The following is a 16,167-nucleotide window of genomic DNA, read 5'->3' as shown; positions in this document are numbered from 1 at the left end:
ATTATACATTTATTTTCGTCGCACATACACTATTTATGATAGACTTTGATTGTAGAGCGGCCACTGGTGATGGCTTCGACAAGGAAGTCCATATCTTTCACTTTCAGGGCTCGAGTGTGGCTCTCCGAATTATTTCCCATATGAAACAGATAAAATATCTTATATTAGAATAGCTTACAAAACTAATTTTACATACATGTGGGATGGGATATAGGAAGGATCGGATCCTTTGACGTATTTTCGTGTGCTTATTTTCATTCGTATCGTGACCTCTCGTCAAGGTTTACATTTCAACACTGTTCAGAGGTGACCTTGTGACTTGTCTCTGTGTACAATTAGTCATTATAATAATTACGTTAACTTCTCTATTTTAGAGTCTCTCGGAAGGTTTATGATACGTACAAAATGTTTTCAGTACTGGGTGTGAATGTTTTTGCTACAGAATGTAGCGCACAGCAACTGTGTTGTCGGTTGAACGTTTACATTATTTCGTCACGTGGTGGCTGTCCGCCTCCACTGTTGCGAGCAATCTTGAAATTCAGTCTGTGCGCGCGCACGTGACCGGAGCTTTCTTGCAGAGCGTTGATTTCGCGCTTGATGTGCCGTGCGTCGCTTTTGTTCGGCGGATCGTGGCTTTGTGCTTTTTAGATTGCTGGAGGGAGCTTCTGCCACCGAAACTGCCTCACCTTTTACTGTTTGTATTCCATGAGAGGCGGACGCGGACTTGCTGCGTTCCACAACTGTATATTATATTTGATGTGAAAATATTGAGTGAATATGCTAATTGTTATTTTTTCCAATCACAAAAGATGTAGTTTCTTGTAACTGATATCGAACAGACAGAATCAAGAGGACATTTTGACTGTTATGCATAAAGTATTTAACCACAATGGTCATCTATTGTAATTTAATATGAAAAGGTATGTAGCATTAAAAAAACGTGTGTTAAAGATAAGTGTGCTTATTTTCGTAAATTAACCTTGATGAGTCCATCTCCTTATTTAGTTAACTGTTAATTATTTTGTGTTACTTCATCATCAGAAATTACGATCACGCTGATGGGCCGAATGCAGCATGAGGCAGAAGGAACATTATCGTTTTCCTATTATTTCTGAACCAACTTTTTTTTTAACTGTGTAGTGTTGCATTTCTTTTAAAGTCTATAAATCTTCTGGTCCCTTAGTGTTGATCCGGGTATGACTACATCGCGACTATAAAAATGCACAGAAATGATAATGTTTCTTCCGAGCGATCTCAAATATATATATATCAATATGCTGCTCTTATTCCGGTATTTAATGGTCAACGTATGTTATTATAATAGTGTAATAAATCCCTGATTCTGTTGCCAAGTGGCCCACCAAAATATTCACTTTTTCGACAAAAAAAAAGTAACAATTCTTTTTATTTTTTGTCCCCCAAGAGCAACGCTACACTTGGCGCCCGAACAGGGACTTGATCAAAAAATCATTTCATGTATGTGTTTAAAAAATTTTCTTTGCTTGTTCTAATAACTGTTTCATTTTTTCATGTGGATGCAATTCAACCGAGAAAGAGAAGTGGGAAAACCTTTTAATTAATTCAGAAGAACGATTGATGAAATTACCAAAAAACGCGAATATCCAGCTGTATCATTATCAAGACAGCCATAGTAAGTCAAATTTTTATACGCAGTAGCCAAGCTTTCGTAGTGACGTAGCATCTTTCGAGTTGACCAGAACGTAAACCTGTCTTTCCTTGCCTTGAAACAGCTTTATTTCAATTTGTCCATAGTCCATTCTTATGTAGTTAAATTCAGTGAAAGCGTACCATTGTTGTCAGTGCGTAAAAAAAATTACGATATGGCGGATAACTACGCTCAAAACTGGTAAAACGTGTGATATTTCATTTGTTTGTAATTAGTAGGAACCATCTTGTCTTCTTGGCGTAAATGAACGTCAGTTGTTACCCAGAGTTAAAATTTTATCTTAGGTCCCAGTAAGCCATAGCACTACGTCACAGACAAACGACTGACGGCAGTGACAAACAATATCTGTAGCATTTTGACGTTTGACAAATAATTCATGAACATGGCTGACGGTAAACAGCGGACACAAACAAAACCAGACGACAGCGGTGATGCGAATGGACCTCACTATCCATTACGATCACGCGCGATAGGTACACGAGCGGAGGCAGAAGCAGCCTCGACCGAAGTTTTAGAAGCTGGTCCTAGTGTGCAAACTATTCCCGCTTTTGAAAAAAATGACTTGGCTGCAATGATCGAAGCAATAATGGAACGCAAGTTCGAAAGTCAAAGACAGAGAGAGGCGCAAAGACAGGAACGTGAAAAGCAGGAAAAATTAGATGAAAAGGCCCGCGAAGAAAAAGAGAAGGCCGAAAGACGGCATAATAAAAATCAGGTCCTTACAAATCTGTGCAACTCAGTAAAAGAAGACATAAATTCAGTAAAAACAGAAATAAATTCGGTAAAAACAGACATAAATTCAGTAAAAACAGATCTGCAAACGGAGATAAATGACCTAAATACACGGTTAAATTCGGTAAAGGCCGAACTAAAGGCAGACATAACAGCTGATTTAAATACCCTGTTGGGTAATGTCCAAAGCCAAATCAGCAGTCAGATCACGATCATGAGGCTAGAAATTGACACACAAGTAGAGTCAAAAATAGAGGATATTTCAAAACGGTTAGATGAAAAAATCGAAGCAGCCAAGGGGGAGATAAATTCAAAAGTGATAGAATATCAAAAACAAGCTGCGACCTTAAAAGAAGATTATACTGCAATCTCTGATGAGGTCAAAGGAGTTAAAACCGCAGTAGACACGATCGAGAATGTTGTTGATGATCTTTCGAAACAGATTGAGACTCTTAATGTAGAGGACCAAATAAAGTATACTGTTAAGGCACATGCTGAAGCATTGTCCGTCCACTACCAAGAGTGGATTAAAAACAAAAACGGATTCATAGAAAACAAGGTCAAGAACGAACTCAGGGAAAAGGTCAAAAACGTGGCCTTTGAAAAATTGGCAGCCCCTGGAAAAACAGGAGACACGGTGATGTCAGAATTAGGCCAGGTAAGACGAACGTTAGCTCAAGATTTACCTGAATGGCGTCAACAGATAGTTGATGAAGTTCGTACACTAAAATGTCAAGTTGAAAATTCCCCACCTCCCGTGTCAGGAAACTGGAATAATTCACCACGAAATAATGAACAACAGCAGGTACATTACCGTTCACCATTTGATAACGCTCAAACTCATAGTTCTATAGAAGCACAAGTTAACCAGACTACCAGCCCACCCACTTTTGTCAGTTTGATGCAGGTGGAAAGCGTGATCAAGCATCGTATTTTTCCGACCTTTCACCCACAGAAAAGAGAAATTCATCCTATAGTGTTCCTCCGAAATTTTTCAGGAATATTCCCGAATAGCTGGAGTGACCGCCAGCGAATTCAATTCGTTAGTGGTTTTATCGTAGGCGATGCTGCTTTATGGGGAACCGAAATGGTCGACTCTTGTAAAAGTTACAAAGAGTTTGAACAGATGTTTTTAGCTAAATTCTGGAGTTCTGGTGTGCAGCAGCGCCTGAGAAAAGAGGTTTACAACGCCGAAGTGTTTAACAGTAAGCGCGGTAGTTTGAGAAGATATTTTGAAAAGTATTTAGCGAAAATCAAGTTCTGGGATTCGCCGATCGCCGCCAAAGACGTTATTAAGATTCTAAAAACTAAGCTTCCGATTGCGATTAGAGAAAAGTTAGTAAACGTGTCTGAGGACGATACGGACACTTTCCTATCTGTGTTAGACTCGTTAGATCTGATTTACGAGGACGCTAGAGTTGATGTTGGCAACGCCCACTTCAGTGCAGGCGGCCAGCACAATACAGAATACGTAGGCAACAATGGTGGCCGAGCGAAAGCGCGTCACAGCGACAACCAGTACCAACCCCACAACGGTTTCAAAAATAAACACACTACGTACTCCAACAGCAAATACAAAAATAAGTACAATAACGGCCAGAGATACAATCCAATATATAATTCGTCACCACCTCAGTACGAAAATGCACATTATAACACACAGCCCCAGCAATATGGAAACACGCAACCGATCAACGGTAATTATCAAAACGATCAGTCTTACGATTCAAATCGACAGTGGAAAAGAAATAAATGGCATAATCAAGGTGAAGACCAATGTACACCTTTCACTAACGGTTACAATCAACACAAGCCACAAAATATACACTTCACGCAACAAGCGACCTTCGGGAACTCTGAAGCCTAAACGCCCGCATAATACGCAAATTTATTATGCGCAAGCGAATACGCCAGGACAACAAGATCCGTTTCCAACCGAGTTCGTACCACAAAACCAACACCAGTTCCAGACGGAAGAAACATTAAGAAATATAAATCAGCAGGAAAGTAAGTGTCGAGCGGAAAATTAAAAGCAGCACCTTTGAGCCTCCTAGAGGATGCTGCAGGTTTGAATGGGGGCACCCTGTCCCTTAGTCCACACGAAATTAAAGCAATTAGGTATGACAAAGAGACAAACTTACGGGATGATCTAGTAGCAGACACTGAGACGAAAGACAATGATGACGTATGGGACGAACAAGTTCAAGCTTCCATAAGGGTATCAATTGCCAACATACCAGTAACAGCTATTGTAGATACAGGAGCTAATATAAATGTCTTATCTTTATGTTTATTTAAGCAAATATCCTCTGTATGCAAAGTTTTATCACTTCCAATTCAAGGTTGCACCATATCGGGAGCAATTGGTCCACTAACACAACGTGTAAATCTTCAGACTCAGTTTCAAATCCAGATAGAGTCTATTTCAGTAACGTGCATTTTTCTTATTGTTAAAAACCTATCAGTGCCATGTATCCTGAGTATGGAATTTTTGAGGCAGACGAAAGCTATAATTGACATCGAGTGTGGAATCTGTACTCTAGTAGCGAGCCAGCAACAAGTAACTGTAAATTTGTTAAGAAGTAAGGTGAAGACAAACTTTGGGGTGCTTCAAACAGCAGTACGGCCATGGACTAAAAGACAACAGTACAGTCAGACAGAAGACATGACAGATCTTGAAACTGTTAATGACGATGAGTATAAAGACCTAATTCCCGGTCAGAATGAATTATACGATAAAGCTAGTGAGTCCATTGAATTATCCAAACAACAGAAGAATGAGCTTTACAATTTGTTAACAGATTACGTTCAAGTATTTTCTAAGAAACCTGGACTAATAAAAGGCTTTGAATATCGAATGGATGTCCTGCCCCATTCAACCTACTGTAGAACAAGCTATTCCATTCCATATGCGAAACGCGAAGCTGTCAAGTGCGAGATCAAGAAAATGTTACGCCGGAATGTGATAGAAGTATCTCATTCACCTTATTCGAGTCCTTTATTGTCTGTGCTAAAATCAGATGGTAGCGTAAGGCTAGTCCTAGATGCAAGATTAATCAATAAAATTATAGTACCCATAAGAACGAGACCAGAGGCTCTTGAAGAGCATCTGCAGAAGTTTCATGGAGTTAAGTATTTGAGTACCCTTGATTTGAAAAGCAGTTACTGGCAAGTAAAACTTGCGCAGGAGTCTAGGAAGTACACTGCGTTTATATTTGCAGGTAGATCTTACCATTTCAAAGTTGTACCGTTTGGACTAAATGTGAGTTCCTGAATTTTTATTTCTGCCCTTGACTACGTACTAGGTCCTGAACTTTTACATGAGGTAACAGTCTATGTGGATGACGTTCTTTTAGCATCGAAAAATTGGGAAGATCATGTGGCCCTTCTGCGAAAGATATTTCAACGATTCAGAGAGTATGGTGTTACAGCAAATCTTAAGAAATCCAAGTTTGGAAAAAGTGAAATTAAATTTTTAGGGCACATCATCACCCCTGAAGGAATTAAACCCGACCCGGAAAAATTATCTGCTATAAAAAACTTTCCAACCCCTGTTACAAAAAGGCAACTGAGAGGATTTATCGGTCTTACGTCATTTTTCAGACGTTTTGTTCCCAATCAGGTATTGAACAATCCCGCTCTTCACAACCTTTTAAAAAAGAATTCACGTTGGAATTGGACGCCGGAATGCCAAGACGGATTTAAGAAAATTAAAGACAGTCTGGTTAACAGTAACATTCTCCATCATCCTCAGATGGATAAGGAATTTTGTATTACTGCAGACGCTTCCTTTGTGGGTATCGGCGCTTGTCTTTTCCAGATTCAATTAGTAAATGGACACGAGCAAATCCAAGTGATTAGCTTTGCGAGTCGAGTGTTATCAGAGTGTGAGAAGTCTTATTCGGTTACGGAGTTGGAGGCACTTGCCGTAATATGGGCTTTTAGGCGATTTAACTATTATATCTATGGAAGAAAAATTAAAGTCGATTCAGACCATCAAGCCTTATCATTCCTCCTTACATGCAAGTTGCAACACCCTCGACTTACTCGATGGTGCTTATTCCTGCAGGAATATGACTTTGACATTGTATACATAAAAGGTAAAGATAATGTTATAGCAGACGCACTTTCTCGCTCACCTGAGGGCTTACTAGAAACCAGCGAACTGGTGGAACAAATGTCTAATTATAAAGTTTTGTTAATGAAAGATCCAATTCACAGAAAGTATTTTCTTCAGTTATGTAGGCAGATTCAGATTCTTCAAAATACAGATCCAAAATGGAAAAAGGTTATACAAATTCTTCACGAAAATCCAGCCCACAAGTTGTCCAAGTTTTATAAAGTTCATAACCAAGTGCTATTTCATAAGACGTCTGAGTCATCTGAGAGGTGGTGTGTTTGCATCCCTCGAAATTTCATTGAACATCTTCTGTGGTACACTCACATTTGATGGGGTCACTACGGACCAGAAAAATGTAAAAGGAAAATCTCGACTTACTGTTATGTTTCGAATCTACACCATAGAATTCATAAATTATTGAGAAACTGTGTCATCTGTCAAAAGGCAAAATCCTTAAACATTTCCACTTCAATTCCACTAAATCCAATAGTTACTGAAAGGCCAAACCAGCTTCTTAGTATTGATTTAGCAGGTCCACTACCCACCGGTAGGGGAGGCGCTAAATACTTAGTAGCAATCCTGGACAATTTTTCTAAGCACATAAGACTGTACGCAGTAAAATCTTCTTGTGCAAATCCAATAATTCGTCGCATTGAAAATGATTATTTCCCACGATTCGGGGTTCCAGAATCAATTTTGTCTGATAATGCTTCAAATTTCACATCACGCCCGTGGCATGCATTTCTTGTTCGCCATGGAATCAAACAAATTTTGATATCCCTGTTTCGACCGCAATCGAATCCGACAGAAAGAATCTTCAAAGAATTTAACAGATTTATAAGGACGTACATTCCGAATAAGCAATCTAAGTGGGTAGACTTCGTAACACCATTCGAACAGATTGTAAACCACCTTCCTCATCTGTCGACCGGATTCACGCCACATGAGTTAATGTCAAGATCAAAAGAGAGGAATGAATGGATAGACCCCCTTCCAAAGTTACAAGACAACGAATTGGACCTAGACGCAAAAATCAGGCAGGCTCTCATATCATTGACAACGTATGCTAACCTCCGAAAAAAGGCATTTGATAAGAAGATAAACAGAGTTATAGATTTCAAAGAAGGAGAAAAGGTATTAGTCAGGACTCACTTTAAACCATCCCTGTTGTTAAAGAAGAATCGTAAGTGGCAACACATTTATGAAGGTCCCTTTGTGATAATGAGGAAACCACACATTGGTAGCTATTTGTTATCTGACCCTGCCACGAATAAAATCAAAGGATTGTTCCACCATCAAGATTTAAGAAAATTTTATAACGCCAGGAATTAAGTTAATTTAAGCTGTAAGAAAATTCTAAGGTATTGGAGATCAGGATTAACCAATGAGTAACAAGAACGGAACTGAACTGACTACGGACGCTAACCGGTGCTGAAAGGAAACCTTATGCATTAAAACAACGCGTCTGGAAAATAAAATACAGAATAAGTTGTAGACAAGTATTTACATGAATAATCTTTATGCAAACAGGAGGACATGTCCTAGAGGCGATTTTCAATTTTAGTTATAAGTTAGTATGTAAGGAAAATGATGTACTCGAGAGGTATTAATTAGCCCCGAGGTACTAAAATGAGGAAAGAGGAAGGAGCGAATAATGCACTTCTCTCACTAAATAGTAATTTGAGAATGAGCAGGAAGAAGCGAATAATGCACTTCTCTCCCTAAATTGTAATATGAAAATGATGATTATATGTGCTTAGTATTAGTAAGTGAAATTTAATCGAGGACAAATTAATTACCTGTTTTAAAAGGAAATACTTATGAGTCCACACTATAAACAAGCTGAGTAAAAGAAGATATGAGTAAGATGGTTTATTATGGCAACTTCACGGTACTATTGAGCATTAGCGATACTGCAAATTCACAAGCTAGCAGCACATAGATTAAGGATCTCGCCCAAGCTTCACAGGTAGCGAATGGCACTAGTTATAGATTCCGATGCTTCACTTCAGGTTTACTGTATCCCTTGGACCTTCTTATTGACGACGAAACAACGAAATTGCATCGCAGTTAAATACAAAAGGCACAATGCCGACTTAAGTACAAGAAGACTGACTCTTCCTAATGTCTATGCTTTGAACGATTCCTGTGATATTAGTTATAGATTCCGATGCTTCACTTCAGGTTTACTGTATCCCTTGGACCTTCTTATTGACGATGAAACACAGATATTGCATCGGAATTAAACACAAAAGGCACAATGCCGACTTAAGTACAAGAAGACTGACTCATCTTACTGACTATGATTTCAACCATTCCTGTAACACTAGTTATAGATTCCGATGCTTCACTTCAGGTTAACTGTATCCCTCTGACCTTCTTATTGACGATGATACACAGAAATTGCATCGGAAATCGATACAAAAGGCACGATGCCGACTTAAGTACATGTAGAATGAATCTTCCTACTGTCTATGTTTTGAACCATTCCTGTGACACTTGTTATAGATTCCGATGCTTTATTTCAGGATTACTGTAGCCCTTGGATCTTCTTATTGACGATGAAACACAGATAGTGCATCGGAGTTAAATACAAAAGGCACAATGCCGACTTAAATACAAGAAGACTGACTCTTCCTACTGTCTATGTTTTGACCCATTCTTGAGAGACTAATTATAGATTCCGACGTTTCACTTCAGGTTTACTGTATCCCTCTGACCTTCTTTTTCACGATGAAACACAGAAATTGCATCGGAATTAAATAGAAAAGGCACAATGCCGACTTAAGTACAAGAAGACTGGCTCTTCGTCCTGACTATGTTTTGAACCATTCCTGTGACACTAGTTATAGATTCCGATGATTCCCTTCAGGTGTACTGTATCCCTTGGACTTTCTTATTGACGATGAAACACAGAAATTGCATCGGAATTAAATAGAAAAGGCACAATGCCGACTTAAGTACAAGAAGACTGACTCCTCTTACTGACTAAGATGGGAACCATTCCTGTGACACTAGTTATAGATTCCGATGTTTCACTACAGGTTTACTGTATCCCTCTGTCCATCTTATTGACGATGAAACACAGATATTGCATCGGAATTAAATAGAAAAGGCACAATGCCGACTTAAGTACAAGAAGACTGACTCTTCTTACTGACTATGCTTTGAACCATTCCTGTGACACTAGTTATTGATTCCGATGCTTCACTTCAGTTTTAGTGTATCCCTCTGACCTTCTTATTGGCGATGAAACTCAGAAATTACATCGGAATTAAATACAAAAGGCACAATGTCGACTAAAGTACAAGAAGACTGACCCTTCTTACTGTCAATGTTTTGAACCATTACTGTGACATTAGTTAAAGATTCCGATGCTTCACTTCAGGTTTACTGTATCCCTCTGACCTTCATATTGACGATGAAACAGAGAAATTGCATCGGAATTGAATCGAAAAGGCGCAGTGCCGACTTATGTACAAGAAGACTGACTCTTCTTACTGTCTATGTTTTGAACCATTCCTGTGACACTAGTTATAGAATCCGATGCTTCACTCCAGGTTTCCTGTTTCCCTTTGACCTTCTTTTTGACGATGAAACACAGAAATTGCATCGTAATTAAAAAGAAGAATCAGAATGCCGACTTAAGTATAAGACGACTGACACTTCCTACTGTCTATGTTTTGAACCATTCCTGTGACACTAGTTATTGATTCCAATGTTTCACTTCAGATTTACTGTATCCCTTGGACCTTCTTATTGACGATGAAACACAGAAATTGCATCGGAATTAAATACAAAAGGCACAATGCCGACTTAAGTACAAGAAGACTGGCTCTTCGTCCTGACTATGTTTTGAACCATTCCTGTGACACTAGTTATAGATTCCGATGATTCCCTTCAGGTGTACTGTATCCCTTGGACTTTCTTATTGACGATGAAACACAGAAATTGCATCGGAATTAAATAGAAAAGGCACAATGCCGACTTAAGTACAAGAAGACTGACTCCTCTTACTGACTAAGATGGGAACCATTCCTGTGACACTAGTTATAGATTCCGATGTTTCACTACAGGTTTACTGTATCCCTCTGTCCATCTTATTGACGATGAAACACAGATATTGCATCGGAATTAAATAGAAAAGGCACAATGCCGACTTAAGTACAAGAAGACTGACTCTTCTTACTGACTATGCTTTGAACCATTCCTGTGACACTAGTTATTGATTCCGATGCTTCACTTCAGTTTTAGTGTATCCCTCTGACCTTCTTATTGACGATGAAACTCAGAAATTACATCGGAATTAAATACAAAAGGCACAATGTCGACTAAAGTACAAGAAGACTGACCCTTCTTACTGTCAATGTTTTGAACCATTACTGTGACATTAGTTAAAGATTCCGATGCTTCACTTCAGGTTTACTGTATCCCTCTGACCTTCATATTGACGATGAAACAGAGAAATTGCATCGGAATTGAATCGAAAAGGCGCAGTGCCGACTTATGTACAAGAAGACTGACTCTTCTTACTGTCTATGTTTTGAACCATTCCTGTGACACTAGTTATAGAATCCGATGCTTCACTCCAGGTTTACTGTTTCCCTTTGACCTACTTTTTGACGATGAAACACAGAAATTGCATCGTAATTAAAAAGAAGAATCAGAATGCCGACTTAAGTACAAGACGACTGACACTTCCTACTGTCTATGTTTTGAACCATTCCTGTGACACTAGTTATTGATTCCAATGTTTCACTTCAGATTTACTGTATCCCTTGGACCTTCTTATTGACGATGAAACACATAAATTGCATCGGAATTAAATACAAAAGGCACAATGCCGTCCTAGGTACAAGAAGACTGACTCTTCCTACTGACTGTTTTGAACCATTCCTGTGACACTAGTTATAGATTCCGATGCTTCACTTCAGGTTTACTGTATCCCTCTGACCTTCATATTGACGACGAAACACAGATATTGCATCGCAATTAAATACAAAGGGCACAATGTCGACTAAAGTACAAGAAGACTGACCCTTCTTACTGTCAATGTTTTGAACCATTCCTGTGACATTAGTTATAGATTCCGATGCTTCACTTCAGGTTTACTGTATCCCTCTGACCTTCTTATTGACGATGAAACAGAGAAATTGCATCGGAATTAGATACAAAAGGCACAATGCCGACTTAAGTACGAGAAGATTGACTCTACGTACTGACTATGTTTTGAACTATTCCTGTGACACTAGTCATAGATTCCGTTGATTCACTTCAGGTGTACTGTATCCCCTGGACTTTCTTATTGACGATGAAACACAGAAATTGCATCGGTATTAAATAGAAAAGGCACAATGCCAACTAAAGTTCAAGAAGACTGACTCTTCTTACTGACTATGCTTCGAACCATTCCTGTGACACTAGTTATAGATTCCGATGCTTCACTTCAGGTTTACTGTATCCCTCTGACCTTCTTATTGACGATGAATCACAGATATTGCATCGGAATTAAATAGAAAAGGCACAAGGCCGACTTAAGTACAAGAAGACTGACTCTTCTTACTGACTATGTTTTGAACCATTCCTGTGACACTAGTATAGATTCCCATGCTTCACTTCAAGTTTACTGTATCCCTCTGACCTTCTTATTGACGATGAAACACATAAATTGCATCGGAATTAAATAGAAGAATCACAATGCCGACTAAAGTACAAGAAGACTGACTCTTCCAACTGTCTATGCTTTGAAAAATTACTGTGACACTAGTTATAGATTCGAATGCCTCACTTCAAGTTTACTGTATCCCTGGGACGTTCTTATTGACGATGAAACACAGAAATTGCATCGGAATTAAATACAGAAGGCACAATGCCTACTTAAGTACAAGAAGTCTGACTCTTCTTACTGACATTGATTTGAACCATTCCTGTGGCACTAGATATTGATTCTGATGCTTCACTTCAGGTTTACTGTATCCCTCTGACCCTCTTATTGACGATGAAACACAGATATTGCATCGGAATTAAATAGAAAAGGCACAATGCCGACTTAAGTACAAGAAGACTGACACTTCATACTGACTATGTTTTGAAGCATTCCTGTGACACTAGTTATAGATTCAGAAGCTTCACTTCAGGTTTACTGTATGCCTCTGACCTTCTTTTTGACGATGAAACACAGAAACTGCATCGGAATTAAATAGAAAAGGCACAATGCCGACTAAGTACAAGAAAACTGACCCTTCTCACTGTCTATGTTTTGAATCATTCCTGTGACACTAGTTATAGATTCCGATGCTTCACTTCAGGTTTACTGTATCCCTTGGACCATCTTATTGACAATGAAACATAGAAATGGCATCGGAATTAAATACAAAATGCACAATGCTGACTTAAGTACAAGAATGCTGACTCTTCTTACTGACTGTTTTGAACCAGTCCTGTGAAACTAGTTATATATTCCGATGCTTCACCTCAGGTTTACTGTATCCATTGGACCTTCGTATTGACGATGAAACACAGAAATTGCATCGAAATTAAATACAAAAGGCGCAATGCATACTTAAGTACAAGAAGACTGACTTTTCTTACTGACTATGTTTTGAACCATTCCTGTGACACTAGTTATAGATTCCGATGCTTCACTTCAGGTTTGCTCTATCACTAGGTCCTTCTTATTGACGATGAAACACAGAAATTACATCGGAATTAAATACAAAAGGCACAATGCCGACTTAAGTACAAGATGACTGACTTTTGTTACTGTCTATGATTTGAACCATTCCTGTGACACTAGTTATAGATTCCGATGCTTCACTTTAGATTTACTGCATCCCTTGGACCTTCATATTGACGATGATTCACAGAAATTGCATCAGAATTAAATAGAAAAGACACAATGCCGACTTAAGTACATGTAGAATGAATCTCCCTACTGTCTATGTTTCGAACCACACCTGTGACACATGTTATAGATTCCGATGCTTCATTTCAGGTTTGCTGTATCCTTTGGATCATCTTATTGACGATGAAACACACATAGTGCATCGGAGGTAAATACAAAAGGCACAATGCCGTCTTAAGTACAAGAAGACTTACTCATCCTACTGTCATTGTTTTGAACCAATCCTGTGAGACTAGTTATTGATTCCGATGCTTCACTTCAGGTTTACTGTATCCCTTTGACCTTCTTTTTGACGATGAAATACAGAAATTGCATCGGAATTAAATTGAAGAGGCACAATGCCGACTTAAGTACAAGAAGACTGACTCATCTTACTGTCAATGCTTTGAACCATTCCTGTGACACTAGTTATAGATTACGATGCTTCACCTCAGATTTACTGTATCCCTTGGACCTTCTAATTGACGATGAAACACAGAAATTGCATCGGAATTAAATACAAAAGGCACAATGCCGACTGAAGTACAAGAAGACTGACCCTTCTTACTGACTGTTTTGAACCATTCCTGTGACACTAGCTATAGATTTCGATGCTTCACTTCAGGTTTACTGTATACCTTGGACCTTCTTATTGACGACGAAACACAGAAATTGTATCGGAATTAAATACAAAAGGCACAATGGCGACTGAAGTACAAGAAGACTGACTCTTCCTACTGTCTATGTTTTGAACGATTCCTGTGACATTAGTTATAGATTCCGATGCTTCACTTCAGGTTTTCTGTATCCCTGGGACCTTCGTATTGACGATGAAACACAGAAATTGCATCGGAATTAAATACAAAACACACAATGCCGACTTAAGTACAAGAAGAGTGACTTTTCTTACTGACTGTTTTGAACCATTCCTGTGACACTAGTTACAGATTCCGATGCTTCACTTCAGGTTTACTGTATCCCTCTGACCTTCGTATTGACGATGAAACTCAGAAATAGCATCGTAATTAAATACAAAAAGCACAATGCCGACTTAAGTACAAGAAGACTGACTCTTCTTTTTGTCCATGTTTTGAACCAATCCTGTGGCACTAGTTATAGATTCCGATGCTTCACTTTAGGTTTACTGTATCCCGTGGACTCTCTTATTGATGACGAAACACAGAAATAGCATCGCAGTTAAATACAAAAGGCACAATGCCGACGTAAGTACAAGAAGACTGACTCTACCTACTGTCTATGCTTTGAACGATTCCTGTGACATTAGTTATAGATTCCGATGCTTCACTTCAGGTTTACTGTATCCCTTGGACCTTCTTATTGACGATGAAACACAGAAATTGCATCGGAATTAAACACAAAAGGCACAATGCCGACTTAAGTACAAGAAGTTTGACCCTTCTTACTGATTATGATTTCAACCATTCCTGTGACACTAGTTATAGATTCCGATGCTTCACTTCAGGTTAACTGTATCCCTCTGACATTCTTATTGACGATGATACACAGAAATTGCATCGGAAATAAATACAAAAGGCACGATGCCGACTTAAGGACATGTAGAATGAATCTTCCAAAAGTCTATGTTTTGAACCATTCCTGTGACACTTGTTATAGATTCCGATGCTTCATTTCAGGATTACTGTATCACTTGGATCTTCTTATTGACGATGAAACACAGATAGTGCATCGGAGTTAAATACAAAAGGCACAATGCCGACTTAAATACAAGAAGACTGACTCTTCCTACTGTCTATGTTTTGAACCATTCCTGTGAGACTAATTATAGATTCTGATGTTTCACTTCAGGTTTACTGTTTCCCTCTGACCTTCTTTTTGACGATGAAACACAGAAATTGCATCGGAATTAAATAGAAAAGGCACAATGACGACTTATGTACAAGAAGACTGACTCTTCCTACTGTGTATGTTTTGAACGATTCCTGTGACATTAGTTATAGATTCCGATGCTTTACTTCAGGTTCACTGTGTCCCTTGGACCTTCTTATTGACGATGAAACACAGAAATTGCATCGGAATTAAATACAAAAGGCACAATACCGACTTAAGTACAAGAAGACTGACTCTTCTTACTGACTATGATTTGAACCATTCCTGTGACACTAGTTATAGATTCCGATGCTTCACTTCAGGTTAACTGTATCACTCTGACCTTCTTATTGTCGATGAAACACAGAAATTGCATTGGAAAGAAATACAAAAGGCACGATGCCGAATTAAGTAAATGTAGAATTAATGTTCCTACTGTCTATGTTTGAACCATTCCTGTGACACTTGTTTTAGATTCTGATGCTTCATTTCCGGTTTACTGTATCCCTTGGATCTTCTTATTGACGATGAAACACAGAAATTGCATCGGATTTAAAAACAAAAGGCACAATGCCGACCTATGTACAAGAAGACTGACTCTTCCTGCTGACTGTTTTGAACCATTCCTGTGACACTAGTTATAGATTCCGATGCTTCACTTCAGGTTCACTGTATCCCTTGGACCTTCTTATTGACGATGAAACACAGAAATTGCATCAGAATTAAATACAAAAGGCACAATGCCGACTTAAGGGCAAGAAGACTGACTCTTCTTAGTGTCTATGTTTTGAACCATTCCTGTGACATTACTTATAGATTCCGATGCTTAACTTCAGGTTTACTGTATCCTTTGCACCTTCTTTTTGGCAACGAAACACAGAAATTGCATCGGAATTA

The 16,167-nt window shown here is 38.7% G+C and overlaps 1 protein-coding gene across 1 annotated transcript; it reads left to right on the top strand.

Annotated features, from left to right (window-relative positions):
* The first annotated feature begins 405 nt into the window (after positions 1 to 405).
* LOC124737588 lies at positions 406 to 8,084 on the top strand. Its single transcript, XM_047248587.1, has 3 exons — positions 406 to 541; positions 7,030 to 7,286; positions 8,070 to 8,084. Exons 1-3 carry the CDS (start codon positions 406 to 408, stop codon positions 8,082 to 8,084), a joined length of 408 nt encoding a protein of 135 aa, XP_047104543.1.
* The last annotated feature ends 8,083 nt before the right edge of the window (positions 8,085 to 16,167 follow it).

This window comes from Schistocerca piceifrons, unplaced genomic scaffold (assembly GCF_021461385.2).
Source record: "Schistocerca piceifrons isolate TAMUIC-IGC-003096 unplaced genomic scaffold, iqSchPice1.1 HiC_scaffold_1708, whole genome shotgun sequence".
NCBI classification, from domain to species: domain Eukaryota; kingdom Metazoa; phylum Arthropoda; class Insecta; order Orthoptera; family Acrididae; genus Schistocerca; species Schistocerca piceifrons.
The sequence above is the reverse complement of the archived record's forward strand: the minus strand, read 5'-3'. Positions and strand labels throughout refer to the sequence as shown.